Below are 22,630 nucleotides of genomic sequence, written 5' to 3' on the forward strand. Positions count from 1 at the left end.
ATGTTTTCTCAACATTACGCTTGTCACGTAAAAAGTTCATGCTTCGCATGGTTTTGCGATATGATTTCCTTCCGGTACATATTTCCTTGTGTCTTATTCCCTCCTGTTATTGGCTCTCGCCCACGGGTTGATCGAGCTTTGAGCGTTCACGTACTCTACGTCTTGCTCCAGCATACACGCTGTTGAGCAGATAATCATTGTATTTCTTTATATGTTTAGTTTTTATTCAAACATCATCGGCGCAATGACGGAAGACCGGGCATATGAAAGACGGCAGCGCCGCCTGGCAATTAGAAGACAAACATAGACGGAATTAAGCATCTGAGAAGGTTCTCTCCAATCCACCAATACGTTCAAATCTACACACACCCATCTACGTTCCAAACCCCAATTGTGTTCAGACCCCATAGTTCGAGTTCGTTTCCAGTTCGCAGGTGCAGGGTGGGTTCGCGCGGCCTGCATGACGCCAACGCCAGAGTTTCTAAAATACTTCCACGACCCACATGGTACGCCTTACCTCGGAAAGGGTGCATCCCTGGAGGCTGCAGATGCTGCAACGTGGGAGGCCCAGGCGAAGATATCAAGGCGTGTGATGTGGCCAGTACGGTGAAGAAAGGTCCGAGTTGGCTTCAATTTCATCACCACGGAGACCCAAGGGCGAGTATGGGGCAGCGAAGGGCGAGTGCGTGAAAATGACCCGTTGACGGGACGATGGTTAGCCTCGTGGCATTGGCGGCAATGTAGGCGAATGCGCTGAACTTCGGCATAGATGGCTCAATCTTGATCAAAGGTGTCGCGTGCGCGATGCGGTGAATTTCGCGAACTATTTCAAAGAGCTTGTGATCCCCCCACGACAAGGCGCAAGAAGACGATGACCTCCATCATTGTCATATGGTACGTTTTACAGCTTGCGACTGCACTTGTCCGACTTATTCCCGCACTGTATCAGCATAATTGTAAATTTACCAAGTCATGTCCAGTGCATAGTCGTACCCGGTACGTATGCTGGCGAGTGCATCTGAAATACAAAACGGCACGTTACAAAGGTAATGTATGATGAAACCGCCATGGGGTTTCTTTCAACAGTAAATGTCTAATGCGAACGTGCTGCGCCCGCACGACTCGTTCCCGCAAACACGTCAGTATGGTGTGGCGCAATGTCTACAAACGTACGCTTCTCTAGGCTATCTGTGGATGCGTTGTTCATTCTACAACGGGTGAAGGGGGGAGTCAAACAGTCACGCGATGAATTTCGGTTTGATTCACAGATGAGTGCACAAACCGACCCCTCAATTATCTACAAGATACGGTAATCTCTATTATTCTCCAGCCCTCGAGGTTCCGCTTGACTTGGTTTCAACAACTTGTTCTCCAAAGAAGGAGATACGAAGGGGACAGGGGCGGGTGATGGTCGCGATTCGGGAGGATCGGGACGTCTACGTAACTAGCGTCGCGGCTAATATGAAACTTGGATGAAGCAACTTGAACTTCCAGAAGATGCGACGAGTGCGATGATCCTGAGAAGAAGTTTCCATGTAGTGAGCGTGAAGATGAACGCGAGAGCAATATTCAAATACGTCGTCGTCTCCATGGTGCTTATGTCTATATGATGACGGCCGGGATGATGGGGCGGTGCGCGTAATCTAGGTCATTACCCTCTTTGGTTGGTGCTGCATCAGGAGGCAGATGCCAGCGACGCGGAGTAATGGCTAGCAGTCCTTGCAAGCCTCTTGGAGCTCAAGTCTGCATACTCGCACAATAGCACGAACATCCAAATCCTATTGTGCTGTACTACCCAAGTTGATGTAGTAGGTGAAGAGGGTTGCCATTCGTGGGATCATTCCCAATCAGGCAAGGCGCAACAAGCCTGACCAAGGATCTCACAAGAGCTTCACCTTCATGCGCCGGATCATCACGACTTACAACACCTTCGGCAGTCTCTGGAACTTGCTTTGCGACTCGGACTTGTACGTAACCGCCATCTTTCCATCTCTATGAGCATCTTGCCACTCTAGCGCTTCTCCTCACCCGTGCCACACGGAGCATTTCTTTTGCAGGGTTGCTTCTACTCTTGCGAGCAGCTGCGCCCTTGATTTGGACGAGTGAATCAGCCGGAAAATATTCGAGGTTTTTCCCTTTGATTCGGTGAGTGTTTTATGAGTCCGCCGGCTTGGTCACTTGGCCTCCGCATCACGTTGTCGACCAAGTCATTCTGCTACATAGACTAAAGCGACTGGCCACAGTAAGTGCTCATGGTCTCCACTCATTTTCAGCAAAGTCTACCATGGAAATCGCGTCTTTTCCTGCAGTTGCCACTGCAAGAGATGTGAATTTGGCTGTCTTTTGCTTCTTGCTCTCAAACCACTGCGACGAGTGCATGCTGACACGTCTTGCTAGCTGTAACGACGACCCTGTATCAGCCCGGAGAAACAACGTCAGCAACGCACTTCATACACCATCTTGAATCTGTAAGTGCTAGGCTCTATTTCTACGCCGTGGCTCTAGGCTCTGCACTTCTCCGACTATGTCATGATCGCGTACTAATGGTTGACTCGTGGTAGAATCTTGGTACGGGCGTGTCATTCCACCACAATGCCGCCAAAACGAAAGCCAAAAGCAGCAAAGGCCGTGTCTGCTACCCCTCGCAAAGCCTCAGGTACGTCGACTTGCCTTCAACGGTGTCTCCATGTTCCCCATAGGGTTATGCTAACCTTGGCATAGCCGCTAGCGCATTGTCTAATAAGCGAAGTGGTCTTCAGGGTTCGAAGACATCTCGCCTTGCTCCTTCAGTACCGTTCCAAATGACAACGCGCCGCGGTGCAAAAGGCACGTCTAACCACACGAGCTCCGCTGGGCCATCTAGCGCAAGCTCTGGCAGTCGTCGCAGTTCTCTTAATGAAATTGCGCAAAACGAAGATGCCACTTCTGACCATGGGGATGCGCGACCAGCCAAGCGCAGCCGAACATCGTCCGATTCTGGTTCGCCGCAAAGGTCCAATGGCTCTTTGGACAACAACACCCCCATGAATGGCACGCAAACTCCGGAGCTGCAAAACGCCGTATCTGGTGCGACTTCAAAAACGGCTGGCAAGAGGAGGCGCGCATCAGACGACTCCACCCAGTCCAGCAAAACACGCCCGAACAGTGTTCTAACCCGTACACAAAGCGATGTCTCGGAACAACAACCGCGCAAAAAGCGCAAAACAAAAGAAACCCCAGCAGACACGTCGGCCGACCAACCTCCTGAATTGACTGATGCTAGTACTGCCCCGAATTCCCCAGAGCAGATGCCAGATGTTGACGGCAGTCAAAGCCTTCAGAACGTCCTACCGACCAATGGCGAGGCCCCTGCAAAGTCCGGCAGACGCTTGCCCGGTCGGCGGCGCCAACCGCATCCGGACATCAATGTGGAGACCGACTTACGTCGGCAGCTCAATCTCAAGATGAGCTACCGCAGCCTTGCAAAAGTCCAAAAGGTTTTACTAGAAGAATTGGCAACCCGTACTACCAGGAACCTGGAAGATGACCCTAATTATCACAAAGAATGTCCAGAATACCAGGCCGTCATGGCCCAGCTGGACCAGCGACGCGACGCTCGCCTGGACCAAGTCAATTCTTTGCGCACATGTCGACTCGAGGAACTCGAGCGCGTGCGCGTTGCTGAAGAGCACATTCAGAAAGAGCAGTATATCAATCGGTTCCGGGAACTACAGGATGACTTTATGCTGCAAATATACTTTCGCGCGAAGAAGCTCGAGCGGGAGATGAAGGGCCATGACGCCGACGCCACGGATGATGAAGATAATGTCCTCCCACCCACATACAGCGATGAGCCCCACCATAACAATGACGACCGCATTGGCTCCAAGTTCGCCTCTCGTAGCAGGGCCTATGTAGAGGCCGACAGGGAACTCGAGGATGAAACCGTACGAAGGAAGTTTACCATGGCACGAGTGGCTTTTGTTGAGAAAGACGAAGATGCCGACGACTCTATAGAAGATGTTGCAGGCGGCTTTGCAAAGTTTGACGGCCCAGACCGCACGGAAGCTCTCGCACGTTACAACATCAACAGCCTTGCTGATGCCGCCATCGAAGTCGAGAGGACGCCTTCGCCCCTACCACAACCACAGAAGCCCGAAGTCATCCCGAACGAGCATGCTGCCCTGCTCATGATGTTGGCAGACGTATCGGCACATCAGCCTCGAAGTTCTACTGTGCAGAAGCCTCAATATCATTATCCAAACCCACAACAATCACAGCAACATCCGCCACCGCGAGCTACTACGCCAATCATCAAGCAAGAACACGTAAAGGAGAAGACGCTTGAGTACGCCCTGCTAGCACCACTAGGCATGTCGTCTCAAGCTGCTCATAGCAGCCCAATCAAGAGCGCCCAACCAGCAGTAGACCTGACTCAAGAGGCTCCTCGTTCCGAGTCCAATGGTGTAACCACAGCAAAAGAAGCAGAAGCTCCGGCAAAGTCAACACCAAGGTTCTCGACGCACAGGATTATGGATATCCTCAATGATGACCAAGAAGTCCCAGTGTCGAGAACTCGTGAACCGCCAGCCCAAGCCCAAGAGCTACAGAGGACAGCGTCAATGGGAGAAACTGCTAGTCATCATCAGACACCCTCGCGTAACGATGCTCTGCGAGTGGACGCTATGGTCAACAGAGAAGAACCGCCCGTTGATCAGGCGCTGATGGACATACTAAGTGGGCCGCCACCACCACCGAGCAACCCGCCATCATCGCCACCTCAGAGTGCTCAACCTTGGCCGCCCCGATCGAGTGTGCCACCACAGTCACGGGAGCCTGATGAGTCACTTCGCCGAAGGGATCCCCTGCAGAAGATCAGGGAACTTCTCGATAGGAAAGCTCTGGATCGGAAGGCGCGCGAGAACGGGCAAGAACAACCGGAACGACCTCAATACTGGCCACCACCCGTCTTTTCCACCAGCAGACCGAATCCCCAACCTTCCAGCACACAGGAACGAACCGAAGTCGCGGCATATGATCCAACACGACCGGCCACCGGACTGTATGATGGCTTACCTGGCACTTCACACTCATATTCTCGTCGCCAGTCCTACGATCATCCACCTCATTGGGAACATGACAGGCGAGGAAGTGTGTCTCAAGCACAACAGCAAGCAGCGTCTCCATACCAAAGTCATGCTCCTCAACCTCACTATGGCGAGCATCACAAGTCGGGTAGGACTCCACCAACACATCAGAGCCCATATGCACCGCCTTCTGGATCATTACCACTGCCGCCCAAACCACCTGGGCCACTGCCATCCGCACCTATCAATTTCCGTTTTGCACACTACGACCCCGTCCCACCTAGACAGACGTACCCACCGCAGTCACCAAGCTACCCATCAAGTTCGCATCCTTCACAAGGCCCTCCACTACCGCAATACCCGCAACCATACGGCAGTGCTCCCCCCTACCAAGGCGGCTATGTCCCACCCCCAGGCTCCTTTCAAGCACCGCCTCCCCCGCCATCGAGTCTGCCACCCTACCAACCGCTCAAAATCCATCAATACGGCGGCCAGCCCATTCTTCCCGCTAATATGGCACCCCCACCGCAGCAAGGTGGCCCACCACCTCTCCCCTACCTTACCCAGGCTGCACCCCCACAACCACAGCAAGGCTCACAACAAGCAGCCTACTCACCAACACACCCTCACCCTCCTCCACACACGCAATACGACCAGCGCGATGCCCAAGCCCAAAACAACGGCGACCGTTCTTCAGACCCGCAGTCCCGGCCTCGAAGACCTTATCGAAGTTATCACGCGCCCGGCACGCAATTCCGCAGCTACCAAGGTCCCGGAGAGCAGAGGAGGAGAGGCGGGTAGTGTGGTGTAGTGTATTCGGGACGAGCGGTTCTTTGTACCATAAACATCGTTTCATTCTTCTCCTCCTTCTTTTTTATTGCTAGGCCTGTTTTATTAGAAACACATGAGGCGGTTTGGGTTATCCTTTTTTTGCATATACGAGAGCGTTTTGGGTATGTAAGGCATCTGTTTGGATTTTCCCAAAGGCGTTTCTTCGTCTCTGTTGTGCCTCTGTCTCTCTCGCTTGGAATACGTTCTTCTTTTTGTGAAAGTATAGCATAACCATTGATTTAGTATTTAGTTCAAGTTTTATTATTCTGTCTGTTGGAGTAATACCCTGGGTGGAATTGCTGCTGCACATGGTGTGTTTGTTTGTTAGTTTTTATTTTTATCTGGTTATACTTGTGATTTTGGCTGAGTGCGCACGTGTGTACGTGATGTTGTTTATGGTTGTGCTTGTACTTGTGTGAAGATGTGGTGTTGATACGTGCCCGGGAGATGAAGCCCTTGAACCTATCTCAATGTTGCTTCTCTCTAAGAACGTACTGAGGATCTCCCTACTGCCAAAAGTACACTCACACTCACAACCAGTCACTAGAAACAACCTTGAATACCTCATCGCTCAATCATGAAAGAAATTCTAAAATTGGGTATCATCATCATATCTCCAAACTCCAAATCCCACATCCAACCCCCCTTCCTAAATCTTCCTCTTAACCCTAGGACTACTACTCCCCCACTCACTCCCCAACTTGGCCCCCCCTCGCCGGCGTCCCCGCCCCAACCCTCTCAAACAGTCTCTGCGCCGCGGGCGTCAAATCCCCCTTGCTCTTCCTCCCTGGTGTCTGATTTCCCAGCACCCTCGTCGGGGTGGGCGCAGAAAGAAACCTCGGCGTCTCAGACGTAAAGATACCCAGACCAGAGCCGGGGGGGTTTCATAGCACCAACAGAAGAGGAAGAGCGACTCGCACCAATCTTATCAACCATTCTATGATGCATTTTCTCGCGCGAAGAGGCGTCGTTGATGGTGAAGGGTGTGGCTGTACTACCACTCCCAGTGTCTAACCCGTATCGTTGGAGTAGATCGGTTGGCGCGTCCTCGTCGTCGGGTTCCTCGGGTGGATGTGCGTCGACGAAGGCGTAGCCGTTTACGCGCGGTGTCTCGCTGCCAGCGTATCCGCCTTCGCTGGGGTTGAGGCGCGGACGACCTGCGACGGCGTCGCGGATGGCGGAGAGAGTGGGGCTAGGCGGTCTTGCGGCGTCGGTATCGGGGGGCGGTGGTGGGGAGGCGGGTGTTGTTGTAGAGGACTTTTTTCGGGGGAGCGAGGGATGCCTTTTCGGCTTCTAAGGCACGTGTGGGAGCCCATGGTTCTACGCTTTCGGGGGCCGAACATGAGACTGTTTATTGGGGTGTGTCTGTGGCCTGTTGGGGCGGCGGGGCGGTCGTCGAGGTTCTGGCTGGGGCGCGTGGTGATGACTAGGTCTTTGCTGGTTGAGGCGGCGGCTCTTGCTTCGAGGACTTTTTGCTGCGCGAGACGCTGTTTGCTGGCGTACATGTTGCCTTGTCGGAGCCAGACGTTCTTTTCGAACTTGTCCTTGTTCTGCTTGTCGATGATTTGGCTGAAACTTTCTTGGTCTTCGCTGGTGTATTTTGCTTGGAAGGCGCCGAGACTCATGTTTAGGTCGACGTTGTCCAATTTGCCTAGTCCTTCGTCGTCGTCTTCTACTTCTGTGCCTGCGACTGTGACGGGTGTATCTGCGCCCCATACACTAGGTGTCTTGTCCCCAGCTCCGCTTCCCTTGTTGAACCGCGTTCTTGCTGCCGCTTTTCTGTGCCCATTTGGTACAGGCGTCATGACTTGCGTCAGCTTCTTTCCTGCCTCTCGTATCCATGATTTGTCTTTGCTTTCCACCGCGTTCAGGTATTCCCGCTGCGCATCCGCTTCTGCAAGACCTGGGAAGAAGTCCCGGCGGATAATGTGCGATACGGCAGAGACGTAGGTATCTTCATCCAGAACTACAGAAGGGCGCTTGATACGTTTCGGGGCAGGAGGTGGTGCCATAAGCGCATTCGATGCGCTGCGCTTCGTGAGCGCCGTTGAGTTTGAGGCGGACATGCTGAGATGTGGTGGGGTCGCTTATGAAGGCGAGTCGAGGTTTGTGGCAACAGAAATCCCGGGATTCAAACAAATATGGATCAAGGGACCAAGGACGGGTAGGTTGGAAGCATCGGTATGAATTTCGTATGCGTGGTTGATTGTATAATAGCATCGGCGCAAACTGGACGATGATGTATTAGTTACCGGCAGATCGCCCTCACCGCCTTCAGCCTTATCAACCATGCAAAATGTGGGTGAAGGTACCTGCATAAGTTTCGCACCGGTCACACGAAGACAAGCATCATTCAAAGGCCAATTTACAGCATCAACTATGATTTGATTCAATCTTCCAGTATCCATCCTAAAGTGCCCATGCAAACGCGCATGCGCTGTCTACGCACAGCAGACAGCTGCTCACACAAAAGATACTGAGCAAAACACGGTTACTTTCCAGTGCGGCTAGAAGATTGACGTCCTATATCCTCGCATTTTCTGTGCCCCTAGGGCTTCATTTTGAATGCCTCGGAGTGCGAGAGGCCGCTATGCGCCATACTCCTGGACAGCAAAGAATGAGAAAATTCGTACAGTCGTGTAAAAGCACGTTCAGTAGAAAGACTCCACCATGGTGTCCTTGTTTGTGGTGTTGATGTTGGCGGGACCGTTGCCCTCGCCCAACCTGAAGACAGATTCGACGACTGAGAGTTCGGTCGCGGTAGTATCAAGACCTGGATTTTTGATTAGTGTCATGCTCTTCGCTACCATTTCATCTTCACATACCAGTCACGGCCATCCAGTCGTTGACGACCATGCCCGCGCCGACAACAGCGCTACCACGGTTCACACTACCAGCCACCAGAGGCACCTGTAGCAAACTCGACAGCTCGTCTTGGTCCTGAATGCTCGTCTTGGGGTGCACGATACCGCCCTGGTTGCTTAATGCCATGTAGCTACCGGTCAGGACGTTGTCTGCGATTGTTTGCCTGAAAACCTCAACACCCAATACATCTGCTATTATCTCCTCCGTCTCTCGCTCAATATCCGGGTGTACAAGTGCGACATGGTCGTTGCAACATATTACGTTGCCGAGGGCTGATAGACGCTCTTCTATTCTCTGGATTTTAACTTCGTCGGGTATGGAATTTCGAAGGTGCTGGAGTTCTTGGTCGGTAGTTGTGGTGGGGACGAGGAGGCCTTTCTTGTTTCTTCTTCATGTCAGTCTCTTGTTTTGGATGCTTAGCCAAGATATTCAAAGTAAACATACCCAGCTGTCAGTCTGCCAACTATTCTAGTTCCTGCAATAGTGGCATGGCAAATGGGAATGACGTCTTGTAGTTCAGCTTCGAAGACACTGTCGCGCCGCTATCAGTACCCATCTTTGCAAATATCTTCCACTGCGACCCCCATAGCATATTGCTAGAGAATGCGAGCACTGTATCAATATTGCGCACCTGTAGAAGTTCTCACTCGCGCCGACTGCGACAATCGCATATGCGTTTGTAAGTGTAGAGAAGACACCAACTTCGTTGGAGTTTTCGAATTGTGCGCGGACAGCCATAATTGGTAGTTTCTCAGTGAGTTTGCCTGTAAAGTGTCTGGAGGTTTGGAGGGGAATGTAGAGTGCGGTTGAGGTTCGCTGTAACTTGTGCTGTTCTGCAAAAAGTCGGCGGGACTTTGTAAAGAGAGACGCCCCACTACCCGATCAGGTCTAGTTGCGAACGTCACTATTTCGACTCATCTCGACTGATGCACTACTCAGACTGCGCCACAGCACAACTATGACTGTGAAAGAGTAGCTTGGCAAACGTTAGGTTATGAAGGTGAGTTTCAGATGGCCTGTAGCGACTCATGCAAGTCACCGCGTCCGTGACGTGTCCTTGGTACGCACGTCCTCTATGGTGAAGCACGCCATGGCCCTCAATATTTATGGCTGTGCGCGTGTTGGCGTTGCAGCTTCAAGGAATCAAGGCATCACCTCACCAACATGGAAGCGTCCGCAGTGCGAGTTAAACTTTCGGACAATTCATCGAAAGAGTCAAGAGCATCGGATCATGACCTAAACGGGTGCGAGACCGTGACACGGACCAGTGAATATACTCAACAACGGCAAACCCCATATCCGTGCTTCTCTGCACGAGTTTCGTGCAAACAGATTACACCCTCAGCCTTGCGGGTGAGGAAGGCAATTAGTGTATTCCGTCTCATCGTCCAAGTGACGTAGAGCGCATGACTATAATTACAATGGTCATATAGTTCTTCAAGCTCATGGTACCGTAATCTCGGACAGGGAGCAGCGCACGGTTGGCGTTACGCCTTCAGGACCCCAACAATCTCGATTCGCATCCCTGTCCCGCATCGAATATCCGAGACGAACTGACAATATGACAAGTGACAGATATGGAACAAGTGGTATGTAGTAATATTTGAAGAATGTCTCGATGTCGCCAATGGTAGTATTGCGCGATACTGTTAAAGCAAATGGGTAATACGCTGAAAGGAAGGTATCGAAAAGAAGTTCAAAGGAGAACGCCCGCTAAACTGCAAAATGCTGAACAGGATACGCTTCCGGGGATGAGAAAAAAGGAAAATAGAGTACAGTATAGGCCGTGTGTGTAGACAAGACAGAGGCTCGGTACGAGATCGAAAGAGATGTCGAAGAGAGCGTTCATGTCGTGTATATAGCTAGTAAACATTAACGTGCGTTATGGCATCATTATGTTCGTGAAATGGTTCGTTATGCAAAATCGCGTCCAAATGACGGATTGAAATGGCCTGAGTAGGCCGTGAGAGCGGATATACGGGTAGATATGGTGCTGGTAAAATGGTGGTTGAATTCTTCGTCCGAGAGCAAGAGTGGGTGTCACTCATTTGTTAGATAGCTTCGCTGCGAGAATGGCTAATGCGATGATGACACCAACCAACAGTGTCCCAACTCCAGCCATAACGCGGTTGAGATTGCGCCACCAAGTCGCTTTTTGGAAGGCTTTGTCATCGGCTTGCGCTACGGTCTGCGTGAACTGCTGCTCTATGTCGGCCTGGCTGGGTGTAGGGGTAATGACATGGTTGGGATCGAGAGGCAACGGGAGGAAAGCTGCAATTATCCATGCTAGAATCAAAATTAGTTCATATATTCATGCGCATGATGAGGGCCGGGGTGCACTTACCAGGAGGGAATAGAAATCCTATACAGAAGAGTAGGACTTGTCTATTTTGACGCCCAAAGAGGGTTTGATGAACATCCGCGTCTAATGAAGGCGCATTCCACGCGCTGTAACGTAATTGCCCTCTTTGGTCGGTTCGAAGATGCGGTGTTGACCAGGCACTCAGCGCGTACATTTGGCCTCGGTCTTCAACCATGTACACCCCTCCTTCGTAAACTCCCCCATCGATGGATTGCGCGTCGTCGGCTAATGAAATGGTGTCTGTGTGTGACAATCGGGTGCGGGGACGATTGCGCGGGCGGTAGATGCTGAGCGGAAAGTGGCTCTCTGAAGGGGTACGTGATCGTCCGCTGTGGGCAGTTCCTAGTCGGATACTTCCAGAAGAGTCTGACTCTGGAGCAGCCACGACTGAGATACGTTCACCTCTCTGGTAGTACACCTTTGCCCACATGGGGATGTTGCTGCTAAAGAAGCTGGACACATTGGACTGCGAGGATCCCGGCCGCGAATCTGTAGCATCGCTGCTTGATCTCTGCAGATAGCCCGAGGTTTTCTTGCGCAATGGCACCGATGATGGTAATGGCGAAATCGTGTCCAGATGCTCGTTGTAGTAATCTCTTTCTTCCGAAGAGCGTCTCCCGACTGGGGAGAACAGCGGTCGGGGAATTGCCGAAGGGTCGGTGTTGGCTTCCGATGATACAACACTTTCCGCCGGTGACCATGACGTCCCGCTTCCCACCGTGTGTCCTCTCCGGCGCGTGTTCGACGTCCGCCTCTGCGCATAGCTCTCTTGTGAGTGTGATCTCGCGCCGGATGTCCGTGGGCTTCGTACAAATGATCGCGAGTCGCGTTCGGATACCGAGGCAATGGTCGATAGCTGGGAGCTCCAGTTGTGCACCAATGAGCGGTCCTGCATCCGGGACGCGATGCGGTGTTGTCTTTGGGACTCGGCCCGCAAACTATTGGACGACGGCGCGCGTACAATAGGATAATTGACTCGAATGCCGCTCGCGAAAGTCGATGTGCTTGCTTCATGAAGAGTGGGCGATGGCTGTGATGATACGGGTTGGATTGGTTCGATGCTAGTGGAGGAAATATCAGAGAAGGTGATTGATTCTGTGCTTTGCTGGGACTTCAGTACAGTTTGGCGATGGTTAGTGTCACTAGTGAACGCAATTGACCCCCCTGTCTCCAAGTCGGTTGATCGGGTTGGCGGTTCGGGTAAGGGTCGGCCGACAGTGACACTTGGTAAGTTTCCGGCATTACTTATTGAAGGTGTCGATGCAGGAAGGGCTGTTGAGGCAAAAGGTGCAGCAGAGGCCTTGAGTGTCAATGCGCTGGTGCGACTCTCTGACGAATCTCCACCAGAAGAAGAGGGAGGGACAGCCCGGATGGTCGACCTCGACCTTTCAAAGGAGGGTTCCTCTTCAAGTACTCCCAGGCTGGATTCAAAGTCGTCAAACTCTGGTGGCGGCGACGACGGGGCGGTGCTCCCCTGTGAAAATCTCGTGGACGAAGGAGAGAACGACGACGAGATGAAGGTATCCTCTTCCGAGATGCTAGTCGAGGCCGAATGCCTGAAACCCTTCTTTCGCGACAGGATAGGCTGTGGTGCTAGTGCTCGGGTGGCCTCGAACTTGGCAATTGTATTGGCGACCTGGCTCCCAACTGAAACACGGGGTCCTAGCCTCTCCGGTCTTTCAAACCCATAACCTGGCGCATGACGGGGTGGGGGGAGAATCTGCGAGGGTTCGCTGGGTACGGGATATTTCTGATAGATGTCATGGCCGGGATCTTCGACTATGCGGATGGTTGGACCCGAGTACTGATTTGTCTGCGAATTCGATCGCTCGTGAAGCGGCTTGCGTACAGGAGAAGTGCTTTTTGAAGGCGATTTCGGCGGCGAAAACCTGGGGCCTTGTGCGAATGTGGCGTGCTGTGGTGATTGCGAGTCGGCGTGGCCATGTGCCGAGGACATGCTGTTGTGAAGCGATGGGCGGAATCAAGCGGAATTGTGGACTTTTGACGTGTGCGGAAAAGTGCGAAACCCGGGATTAATTGATGGAGATGGGAAAGAAGAAACAAGAGGTTGTAAAGACCGTGTTTGAAGATGTTCAAAGAGTGACTGGAACGCTAAAACAAGCAGAAAAGAATGAGAGAGCCCGGAGGCATTAGTCAGAGGTTTTGAGAGGGAGAGGATGAGGAGTGGTGGTGAATCGAGGAAGACGGGCGATTTGCGTGGCTGGGCTAAGCAGCCTCTCTGCGGCTGCAGGATGGGCCCAATTCGCAGCAAGACGATACCTATGCGCCCTGGTCGCCTAGGTATACTGGCCAGTGACGACGGACCACGACCGTGAGTGGGTGCGCAACGTCCTGCAGGGGTAATGCACGGGAGCTCGTGCACGTGCCAGCGCTGGGGTGAACTGGAGATCGGCACGTGACCTTAGAATGGCGACACGTGATGGGAACACGTGATGAGAATAATTGTGTTATCGATACGCATCGAAGCCCGAAACGATGGGGTTCGCGAGGGCAGGGTATAAGACAACAGGTAGTCTGCCGCCACGACTACAAGTATAGTACTTTTGGCGGGAACTGCTGCTTTTTCCGTAACAGCTTCAAGATGCCTCCACCGCACAAAGGCTGGCGGCAGAGTTTCAGCATACTCAGAGACATGTACAAAGGCGGTAAGTAACGATTCATTGGCTTCGGCGGCTTCCTTTGAGCTATGGGCCGTCTTTAACGCCTTGCGCGACCCACCCCGACTGCCTCTGCTTCCCGCCAAAGTCTCCAGTGCTTGTCGAAACATTTCCATGATTAACGTCGCGTCAGTTCCCGAACCGCCGGCCCTGTCGTCCAGTGCGGCGGCACTCCTCTCGGTATGTTGTTTCACGCTTCCACCCCCGCCATGTCTACTACTCCTCTCAGCCTATAGTGCAGCCAATACCGATACTTGCTGAACACATGGCCAACTAACGCCGACCTCCCTAGGCCGCATATGTCTTCATCTACGTAATACCATTCTACCTCTCGCCCGCCACGCGTCCGTCTCCCACTCTGACGCGCGACGCGCCGTCGTCGATACGCGCCAGAGTACGGGCCGTGACCTTGTCTACCATCCTGTGCTCTATCCTCACCGTACTTGTACTCTACCAGCATGAGACATCAGCTTCGGACATGGCCCATTTACTTGGTCTGTGGCCTGTTTCGCCATTGGACATGATTCGTACCATGCTCCTGGTCACTATACTCTTTGCCGGCCCTATTTTTGAGCACGGTGTAGTAGACGGCGCCTGGAGGGACTGGGTACGACTAGCTGGTCTCCACGAAATTCTGAGTAGTTGGATTGGGTACAGGAACTTTGTAGTCGTGCGTCAGTCATGTCCTATCCAACTTGCGCCTACTGATAATGCCAGGGACCCGTGAGTGAAGAGTTCGTCTGGCGCTCCTTCATCATCCCACTCCACGTGCTTGCTCGCTTCTCCGGCAAACAGATCGTCTTCCTGACTCCACTTTACTTTGGCATTGCGCATGTCCACCACCTCTACGAGTTCCGCATTACCCACTCTGAAGTTCCCTTGTTCGTAGCCGTGCTCCGCTCACTCTTCCAATTCACCTACACGTCACTATTTGGCTTCTTTGCCGCCTTTGTCTTTATCAGGACGGGAAATGTCTACACCTGCATCCTAGCGCACGCTTTCTGCAACTGGATGGGACTTCCGCGCTTCTACGGCCGTGTTGGCGTTGAAGCCGGTATCCCCATCGGCCCGCCAGACGTTGACAAAAAGGACGACGAGCAAAAGATCGCTCCGGCATATCAAGGCAAGGGCATTGGGTGGACCGCGGCTTACTACATCGTTCTAGTAGCGGGAGCAGTGGGCTTCTACTACCAACTGTTCCCATTGACCGAGAGCAGTCACGCTCTTCCTGTTGAGTTAGTATAACCTTCGTTCGCTTACAGTCCGGGGCGGGTAGAACGGGAGTGACGCCATATTATGGCATGCACTAAGATAATCGATAACTACTCTGATGTAGATCAACTCAACGTCGCAATAGCCCACCAATTATCTTTTTCATACCCATACTCTAGCACAACTCCACCAGCCTCCTCAATGTCATTCTCCAACTCTCCCTTGCGATACAAGTGGTAGTACCTTAGGAAGGTCCTATCGCCCTCTGGCTTTTCCTCCTCTCTTACACTTTCCTCACCGCCGACGTCGCTCTTTTTCTTTTTGCGCTTTGCCTCTTTTTCCTTCTTGTGCTTCAACACCCACGGCACCATGACATCCTGCTCGTGCCCCTCGTCCCAGCCCCGTCTACTATCTTTTTGCTCCAAGGCCCAGACATAGATTAATGCTCGCCCTCCAACCTCTTCGTTCTTGTGCTCCTGTTGAGCGCCAGTGCGTGGTGACGATGACGGCCGTCGCAGCAGATCGAGGATGCATCTTACCGCTTCCACTCTTCGTGCTGGCGTAGACAGATGATGTACCACTGCGATCGAAATCGCAAAGTCAAACACACCGTTTGGATGCGGCAGCGAAAGATTATCTGCCACCACTACGTCATGTGGCTCGTGCTGCTTTGCGATTTTGACGAGATTTGTTGACCTGAGTGGATTAGTATGTGTTCGTGTAGAAATACTTGAATAATATTCACGACATGGAGTTTTCGTCTACTCACCGATCACTCCCCACAATCCAGACTTTATCATTCACGGCTAAATATTTCCCATTGCCACATCCTACATCTGCGCCAATCGCACCATCCTTCTGCTCTTTGAGAAAGCGTTCGACAATCGGCCATGGCTTGTAGCGAGTCGACGAAAAATGTGACGCGATTTCTTCGTATACAGAGTGCACGTGTTCTGCCTCGTAGGTAGCGCCGCCTTGTGTTAGGGCAGTCATGGTGTTGGTGTGTGGGGTGGAATGCCGCGCGAAACTAGAAATAATTTACTTAGGTAGTTAGATCGGCTCGGCTCGGCTCCGTTGTACTGGTACGGTAATTTGGAGTGTCCTTTGTATGTAATACTACGCCACTATCGACAATAAAGGAATAACTGTTCACCAAGAAAGATTTGGTTATTTGTTTGAATGCGTATAAGTCCTTGAGAGCGCAAACTCATGCCCAACATTTCCTGCTCTCCTTCCATCCGCAGACTGCACACTGCATCTTATTACCAAAAAACAACCCGCCTCATTCGGTATGGTTCAGACACGCGCAGCTAGGATTGCCCAAGGCGCTGTGATTTGGCCTCCTATAATACGATCAGAGCTACAGAAGCGTTATGACCGTGACGTATCTTCATTCTACTTCTTAGATGACTCCAGCTGACAGACTTGTGATGTTAGGCTTCGCGCATCAGCAAACGTTGGCTTAATCGCAGCAATACTCGTGACCAAGGCTGTAGAGGGATGGAGAACCCTGGCGCCTGGTGCTTCGTCAATGCAGTAATCCAAGATCTCATGCATCAACCTATATTCTTGAACTGGCTCCAGACTCACAGACATGATAAATCCTATGAGTCCAGTGACCAACGGCCTGCCTGTGGTGCTTGTGTTCTTCAAAGACTCATTAACACATACTGGGCGAATAGGCCTATCTCCAGACCAATTCGCAATCCTGGAAGCTTGGAAATGGAAAGAATTGCGCACATTGCAGTTTTTAATAATTGTACTTCACGAAGCGGAACCGAAATAACCCAAGATGACTGCGGCCAATTGTTAGAAAGCCTTCTTGCTGACATAGAGGAATTCAGAGGTATAGATCAATCTAAAAGGTAAGTTTATTTAATTCCTTAGCGATGAAAGCGACCTCTGACCATTTTACCAGGAATCAACGGTGGAGGAAGGAGTTTGCGTCCCTTTTCAGGTTACAAGTGCAGGGATACGTTCGGTGTTTAGTCTGTCTCCAGAGACGCCCGTCTCAAAAATCTTCAGAGACTGAAATGCTGCTCTATCTCAGGCCAGATTTCAACACTGCGCTCAGAACCTATTTCCACGACACAAGGCATGTTAACTGCCCAACATGCGGGTTACAAAACCACACAGGAGACGCCCTTATCATAGCAGCACCACAACTACTTAGAGTGAGGCCCAAACTTTTCGCACAGGAGAATATCATGGATGGAGGAAGAATAGTAGATTTCCGTTTTGTGAAGCACTCGCACAACATGATTCCACCTGATGTACTAGACCTAAGTACATATCAGCTCCATGGAGATCTCCCCCTCCGCTATCGCCTCACGAGCATCATTTCGCAGTCCGGTGAGCTCAACGTAGGCCATTATCTGACCGTTGTCAAAGGACAGGGGGGAGGAGTATCACTTATGTCTCTGATGAGACCAAGCAGCCCTTTACCCTAGCGTAAATGCTCGAGAACCCGCACCAACTGGAAGTTGGCAACCCCAAAGACCACTATATTCTTACCTATAGAAGGGAGGACGAGGCGCTGACCAACCGGCAAAAGGAGTTGAAGAGGTTGAATACCTAAGTAGGAGTTGTTGGTTTTTCGTTTTTCTACTATGTATTCTATTAATAGAGCTGTATAAGGTAATTTACTATCGCTTGTTCTTCCTTACTTAACTAGGATCAGCTCAGACCGAGCTGTGCCGCTGTTGGGGGGTCGGCAACCTTCCTGGGAACGTCAAACTTCTTCTCTTTCCAAACATCTCCCGCATTGTAATCCTATCTTGTAGCTCCTTATCATGTCCTTATGTGTCGTAGTCGCGTGTTGCAGCCTCGTCTTATAGTCTTTTTGCCTCGTCATCTCCCCATACTTGCTTGTCCGCCTTGTAATGCCCTTGTCTTGTGGTCTGCTCGTCTCATAGTCCGTCGTCTCGTAGTCCTTGCCTCGTTATCTCTTTACACGTCGTCGTAAGGTCGCCTCGCTGTTTCCTTGCATCATAATCTCCCTGTTTATTATCTCCTGTGCTATTGTCTTCTTATGTCTTGTCTCTTGCCTCGTTGTCGTCTTGTCTCGTTGTGATGCATTGGGCTGTGAATGTATGCATTCCAAGGCCGTAGCTGTTAGGTGGATCACACTCTCTTCTAGCCAGACGTACTGTTATCGATCGAGGACTTTTTGTCATCGATCCACGGCGCGCACTTGCAGCCCCAGGATGCCGTAGCCCTATGACTCATACCTAGGTAGCTTCCTAAGTCTAGGGACAGACGTTCCCCGTACTTGCAGACCTTGGAAGGGTCGGCGTGCTCCAACCACTTCATCCTTGCTGACCTTGGGAGGGTCTGTATGCTACAATCAGTCTGTCCTTGCTGACCTTGGGACGGTTTGTATGCTCCAACAGGTCCATACCTGTAGACCTCGGGACCATGGGCGGTCCTGTATGCTCCAACCAGTCCGTGTTGGCAGACATTGGGGTGTCGGTATGCTCCAATCAGTCGGTGAGATACCTGAGTGTTGCCTCTGTGTAGAACCCAGGAGTGGGTCGTGGCCCTCGGATTCGCGTTCTATCCTCGTTTACCCGGGCAGGTCCGCACTGCCAGGTGCTGCGTTTGCTTTGATGTACCTCAACGCTGATTAGCCAAAGCTAGCGCACAGACTATCCAAATATACAGGAACTTTCGAGAGCTCGCAGCTTCTACCCTCATCACCTCACATCCTTTGGCTCTCTCCGTCTTCGCAGTCACCTACGCAAATGGCTCGTTCTCTGCCCTTCAAGGTCACCGGCAACATGTTCTCCGCAGTGGACGATGTCACTGCAGGTGATGCTTCTCCAGCTCCACGTGACGCTTTGCCGCCTTCTGCACCGAGGAAGAAGAGCAAGTATGCTCACATGCTCTACCAAGAAGACGAGGAAATACAAGATACTGGCGAGATTGCTCCCGCAACTACAATGCGCGAACATGTCGCTGCCGTGAATTATGTTACCACCAACTAACAGTTCATGGAGTTGACCGGTGATGGCGATGTATCTCCGTTTCTGGAGAAGCTGGCTGGCTACGACCTCAACGCCATCCACAAGGAGTACCGTGGCAGCGACAAGCCAGATATCGGCAAATTTCGATACAGGCGCCAGGTATGCCTGGTCATGTTCATGAACGAGATGGTACCCGACGAGCCGAAAGAACGAATTTGCCAGGGCCCTCTCACGACGACGGAGCAGAACAAATATAAATTTGTCCAAGTTTCGTTTAATCTCGACAGCCAGATGCCTTCCCTCACAATACACATAAGGCGCCCAACACCAGATGCTGCTGGTGCTGGTGGTGACTGAGGACGTCCAGACGGATGTCCAGACGGTCAACTACGTCATCTTCGCCAACTGCATTCGCCCTGCCGACGGGCAACAGGACGCTGGCATTTCCATGAATATGTTCCACGAACCAATGGATTCGGCGGCCGACGTCAAAGACTTCGGGGAGCACATCGCACGCGGGCACAACAACTTCATAGAGTTCGCGGTGGCAAGGAACTTGATGATGACAAACATCAATCTCATCAAGCCCAAGGAAGTCAATGCTGGCGACTATAGGCGTCGTCCAATCTGGTCAGGTTTGACAACTGGGGAATTGGAGAACATTCGGGCCAAGGGAACCGACGCAACTCTCGTCCCGGACATGGATGACTTCGAGCGCACAATCCTCTTCCTAGATCGCGCGGTCCAACTTGCTGTCTTCCGCCGCATCGAATTTGCGGACATGCCTACGATGAAGAAATTCGAAAACTTCTTTTTTGGAAGCATGCATCTCTGCTCAAAGTATCGCAACTTCTGGTACTACCAGTTGCAGTTGGAGAAGCCTCACGAAAAGACGGGCGAGCTCAGCGAAAGCGCCGATATCTTCAACAGTAAATGCAACCTGGAGAAGTTGCAACCGCCAAGGTGGATGGTGAGCAGATACCTGGCTCACTCAGCTGTACAAGGTGCGCCTATCACTTCCGTCGAACCGTTCAACTGAAGCACGTTTGCCAAGTCCTACAGGTTCCCATCCGTGCAAGATTGCGCCTTCCTCGTTCGCCTTGCTCTCGCGCGAGAGCGCAACAGCCAGAAGATGTTGATTGAGAAGATGTCAGCCTCTACCAAGGGGGACTGCAAGGCACTACTCGAATCCATTGATGGGTTGAAAGGTGGATACTACGTCAAGATCCGCCTTCCCGGGACTCAAAATAATGAGGACGACGACTTTGAGCTTGTGAAGCCCATATTAGGTACGCGTGTCATGATTCACGTATCTATCATGTGCGGTGAGAAGATCAGCTACGAGGGACAAGTGGTGGAAGCTCCTGGATCTGAAGACATTGATGTTGACGAATCCAAAGACTTCGACTTCGTAGTACATGTAATCGGTCGTCCGTACGAATTCGGTACCACTACACACGTTGTCAACATTGAGTACATTGATGACAAGACGACGGCTGATCGCGCTCGAATCGCCACAGAGAACATGGCTTCTATGAGCCTCAAGCGAACAGAGGGTGTTGACATGCAGGGTGTCATCTTCCGGACACAACCCACGATCGCTCCCGAGAACTTAAACGCTGGCAGAGACATGCACCCGGAAACTCTCTGTAAGGTTCTCGAGGATGTTAAGACCAAGTGGCGTCTCAAAAAGACTCAAATTGACGCAGTCAAAGAGACACTTGTCTCGGACAATGGGCTTGCTCTAATCTATGGATCTCCGGGCACGGGAAAGACTACGACGACGGCTGCGGCGGCACACGAGCATTGCGAAATGGGCCGGAAGGTCATTTACGTTTGCAACTCAAATAAGGCGGTCAACGCCGCGCTGGACTCATTCCGCAAGAAACAGAACCCCAAAATCTCTGCCATCCGATTTGTCGGTGGCTACCAGACCTACGAGAAGTACACACAGGCGGTGGTGCCTGGGGCAAACTTGGAAGAGCTAGTCAGTGCTATCAATCCTACAATGACTGCGGCCATGAAGGCGAACCCTGATACACTCTTCCACGTCCAGCTGCGTAAACAGATTGATCTCTGGGCCGCCGCTCCGGAACACAAGATGCATCGCGAGGCCAAAGATTATGTTGAGAAGCTTGCTGCCGATAAGAACACAAAGGCATCCGACAATACCAAGGCTTCGAAGGGTCTTCAGGAGATGCTCACGCAGTGGTTCGTCGAGCACAACATCGATATCATCTTCACAACCTGCTCGAGCGCCAGCCATTCTTCAATTCAGCACTTCAAGCCTTCCTCTGCTTTCATCGACGAGGCTGGCCACGCCACCATTCCGGATGTCTGCATGGCCGTCGACCCGTTTAAAGAGCATGTCAAGTCGCTCACTCTGTCTAGTGACTACAACCTGCTCAAGCCAATTATCACCACGTGGAATTCGAATGAAGCACGCTTCATGTTGACAGATTCTCTCTTCCGACAACTGATCAACGACCCAGATAGGGATATGAGATATGTCACACTCAGGGAGCAATATCGACAGCACCCGGATCTCAGCGCATGGGCAATTCAAACGCTCTACCAGGGGAGGGTCAAAGATGCGCCATCTGCATCTCAGGTTACACCTGTTGGAAGGACGGTACGACAAGTTTTTCAACAAATGGGCACCGGCAGGAAGAATAAGAGATGCCGGATGGCAATCGATGTCTCCGGTGATGATGCTGTGTCGAAACATTTCAAAGACACCACATCCTATTGTAACTCAGAAGAAGCCCGCATCATTGTGGGGCTCGTACGCGGGTTGCTGGCGTTCAAGCCAAATCACACGGCCGGGGATGAACACAAGTTCGCTCGCATCCAACCCGCGCACATCAACATCATCACGCCCTACAAGGGACAACAGCATATCCGCAACATGCTCATGGAGAAAGTTCAAGAGTCATCAGAAAGCGAAGTGCTCGTAAAAATGGTTACCGATGGGGCCGTCAATACAACATGGGGTACTCCGGGCAGTGATGTCGACATCGTCTTCATCTCGCTATGCGTGCGCAATCCTAAGAAAGCAATGGCTAACAAAAAGTTCATTGCGTTGGGAAACGCTTTGTGTGTACAGAATACGAGGGCACGCCAATTCCAGGTAACTTGCGGAAACTGGAATGGCTGGCTCGAAGCAGCCATGGAATCCACGGGTGGTCGGATCGCATCCGACCATCACAAGCCTTTCGTTAGCTTGACCAAGGATATTTACCATAAGGGAGATATGGTAGCCTGGCAAGACGTCGATGCGACTTTGCTTGCACAGACCCCTGTGACACTGAAGGCGAGCCATTTCTATACGAACGTGCGTCCGAACATTAACGCAGAGAAGTATCGCGCCGACCTAAAGAAGCCTACAAAGCGCAAGCAGGGGGGCAGTGCGTACAGCATGAGCTCGATACGCTCTGATCTTCCGAGTAGTGCTGCTAGCGTGCCAGTTCCGGATCAACCAAAGACTGTTTCGAATAGGGAGCTTAAGAGGCGGATGCATGCGGCAAAACATGCCAAAGATCAGGGTGTCTAGGTGACCCTTCCTGTCCTCCTTCACTCAGATGTAGGGTCCTGGATACTCCATAATATCTATGTAGCTCTAGCTAATTGAACCGGTAGTCTGCAACTCAG

The 22,630-nt window shown here is 51.8% G+C and overlaps 8 protein-coding genes across 8 annotated transcripts; 4 read left to right on the top strand and 4 right to left on the bottom strand.

Annotated features, from left to right (window-relative positions):
- Positions 1 to 2,592: 2,592 nt before the first annotated feature.
- On the top strand, positions 2,593 to 5,867 carry PtrM4_097990 (DUF1421 multi-domain protein; the record flags this gene model as incomplete). The annotated part of the gene is made up of 2 exons (XM_066107248.1): positions 2,593 to 2,656; positions 2,722 to 5,867. 2 exons carry the CDS (start codon positions 2,593 to 2,595, stop codon positions 5,865 to 5,867), a joined length of 3,210 nt encoding a protein of 1,069 aa, XP_065962916.1.
- A 1,127-nt stretch (positions 5,868 to 6,994) lies between these two features.
- On the bottom strand, positions 6,995 to 7,963 carry PtrM4_098000 (uncharacterized protein; the record flags this gene model as incomplete). The annotated part of the gene is made up of 1 exon (XM_001933830.2): positions 6,995 to 7,963. The coding sequence occupies one exon, from the start codon at positions 7,961 to 7,963 to the stop codon at positions 6,995 to 6,997; it is 969 nt and encodes a 322-aa protein (XP_001933865.2).
- Positions 7,964 to 8,548: 585 nt separating this feature from the next.
- PtrM4_098010 (TIF6, Translation initiation factor 6 (eIF-6)) lies at positions 8,549 to 9,500 on the bottom strand (the record flags this gene model as incomplete). Its single annotated transcript, XM_001933829.2, has 4 exons — positions 8,549 to 8,670; positions 8,723 to 9,147; positions 9,207 to 9,293; positions 9,394 to 9,500. The coding sequence occupies 4 exons, from the start codon at positions 9,498 to 9,500 to the stop codon at positions 8,549 to 8,551; spliced, it is 741 nt and encodes a 246-aa protein (XP_001933864.1).
- A 1,306-nt stretch (positions 9,501 to 10,806) lies between these two features.
- On the bottom strand, positions 10,807 to 13,081 carry PtrM4_098020 (AF-4 multi-domain protein; the record flags this gene model as incomplete). Its single annotated transcript, XM_001933828.1, has 2 exons — positions 10,807 to 11,048; positions 11,107 to 13,081. 2 exons carry the CDS (start codon positions 13,079 to 13,081, stop codon positions 10,807 to 10,809), a joined length of 2,217 nt encoding a protein of 738 aa, XP_001933863.1.
- A 645-nt stretch (positions 13,082 to 13,726) lies between these two features.
- On the top strand, positions 13,727 to 15,047 carry PtrM4_098030 (metal-dependent membrane protease; the record flags this gene model as incomplete). Its single annotated transcript, XM_066107249.1, has 4 exons — positions 13,727 to 13,790; positions 13,936 to 13,982; positions 14,095 to 14,472; positions 14,520 to 15,047. 4 exons carry the CDS (start codon positions 13,727 to 13,729, stop codon positions 15,045 to 15,047), a joined length of 1,017 nt encoding a protein of 338 aa, XP_065962917.1.
- Positions 15,048 to 15,139: 92 nt separating this feature from the next.
- On the bottom strand, positions 15,140 to 16,007 carry PtrM4_098040 (tRNA (uracil-5-)-methyltransferase TRM9; the record flags this gene model as incomplete). Its single annotated transcript, XM_001933826.1, has 2 exons — positions 15,140 to 15,710; positions 15,784 to 16,007. 2 exons carry the CDS (start codon positions 16,005 to 16,007, stop codon positions 15,140 to 15,142), a joined length of 795 nt encoding a protein of 264 aa, XP_001933861.1.
- A 2,750-nt stretch (positions 16,008 to 18,757) lies between these two features.
- Positions 18,758 to 20,018, top strand: PtrM4_098050 (uncharacterized protein; the record flags this gene model as incomplete). The annotated part of the gene is made up of 3 exons (XM_066107250.1): positions 18,758 to 18,976; positions 19,013 to 19,138; positions 19,347 to 20,018. 3 exons carry the CDS (start codon positions 18,758 to 18,760, stop codon positions 20,016 to 20,018), a joined length of 1,017 nt encoding a protein of 338 aa, XP_065962918.1.
- A 108-nt stretch (positions 20,019 to 20,126) lies between these two features.
- On the top strand, positions 20,127 to 22,532 carry PtrM4_098060 (AAA-12 multi-domain protein; the record flags this gene model as incomplete). The annotated part of the gene is made up of 1 exon (XM_066107251.1): positions 20,127 to 22,532. The coding sequence occupies one exon, from the start codon at positions 20,127 to 20,129 to the stop codon at positions 22,530 to 22,532; it is 2,406 nt and encodes an 801-aa protein (XP_065962919.1).
- Between the last annotated feature and the right edge of the window lie 98 nt (positions 22,533 to 22,630).

This window comes from Pyrenophora tritici-repentis, chromosome 4 (genome assembly GCF_003171515.1).
Source record: "Pyrenophora tritici-repentis strain M4 chromosome 4, whole genome shotgun sequence".
NCBI classification, from domain to species: domain Eukaryota; kingdom Fungi; phylum Ascomycota; class Dothideomycetes; order Pleosporales; family Pleosporaceae; genus Pyrenophora; species Pyrenophora tritici-repentis.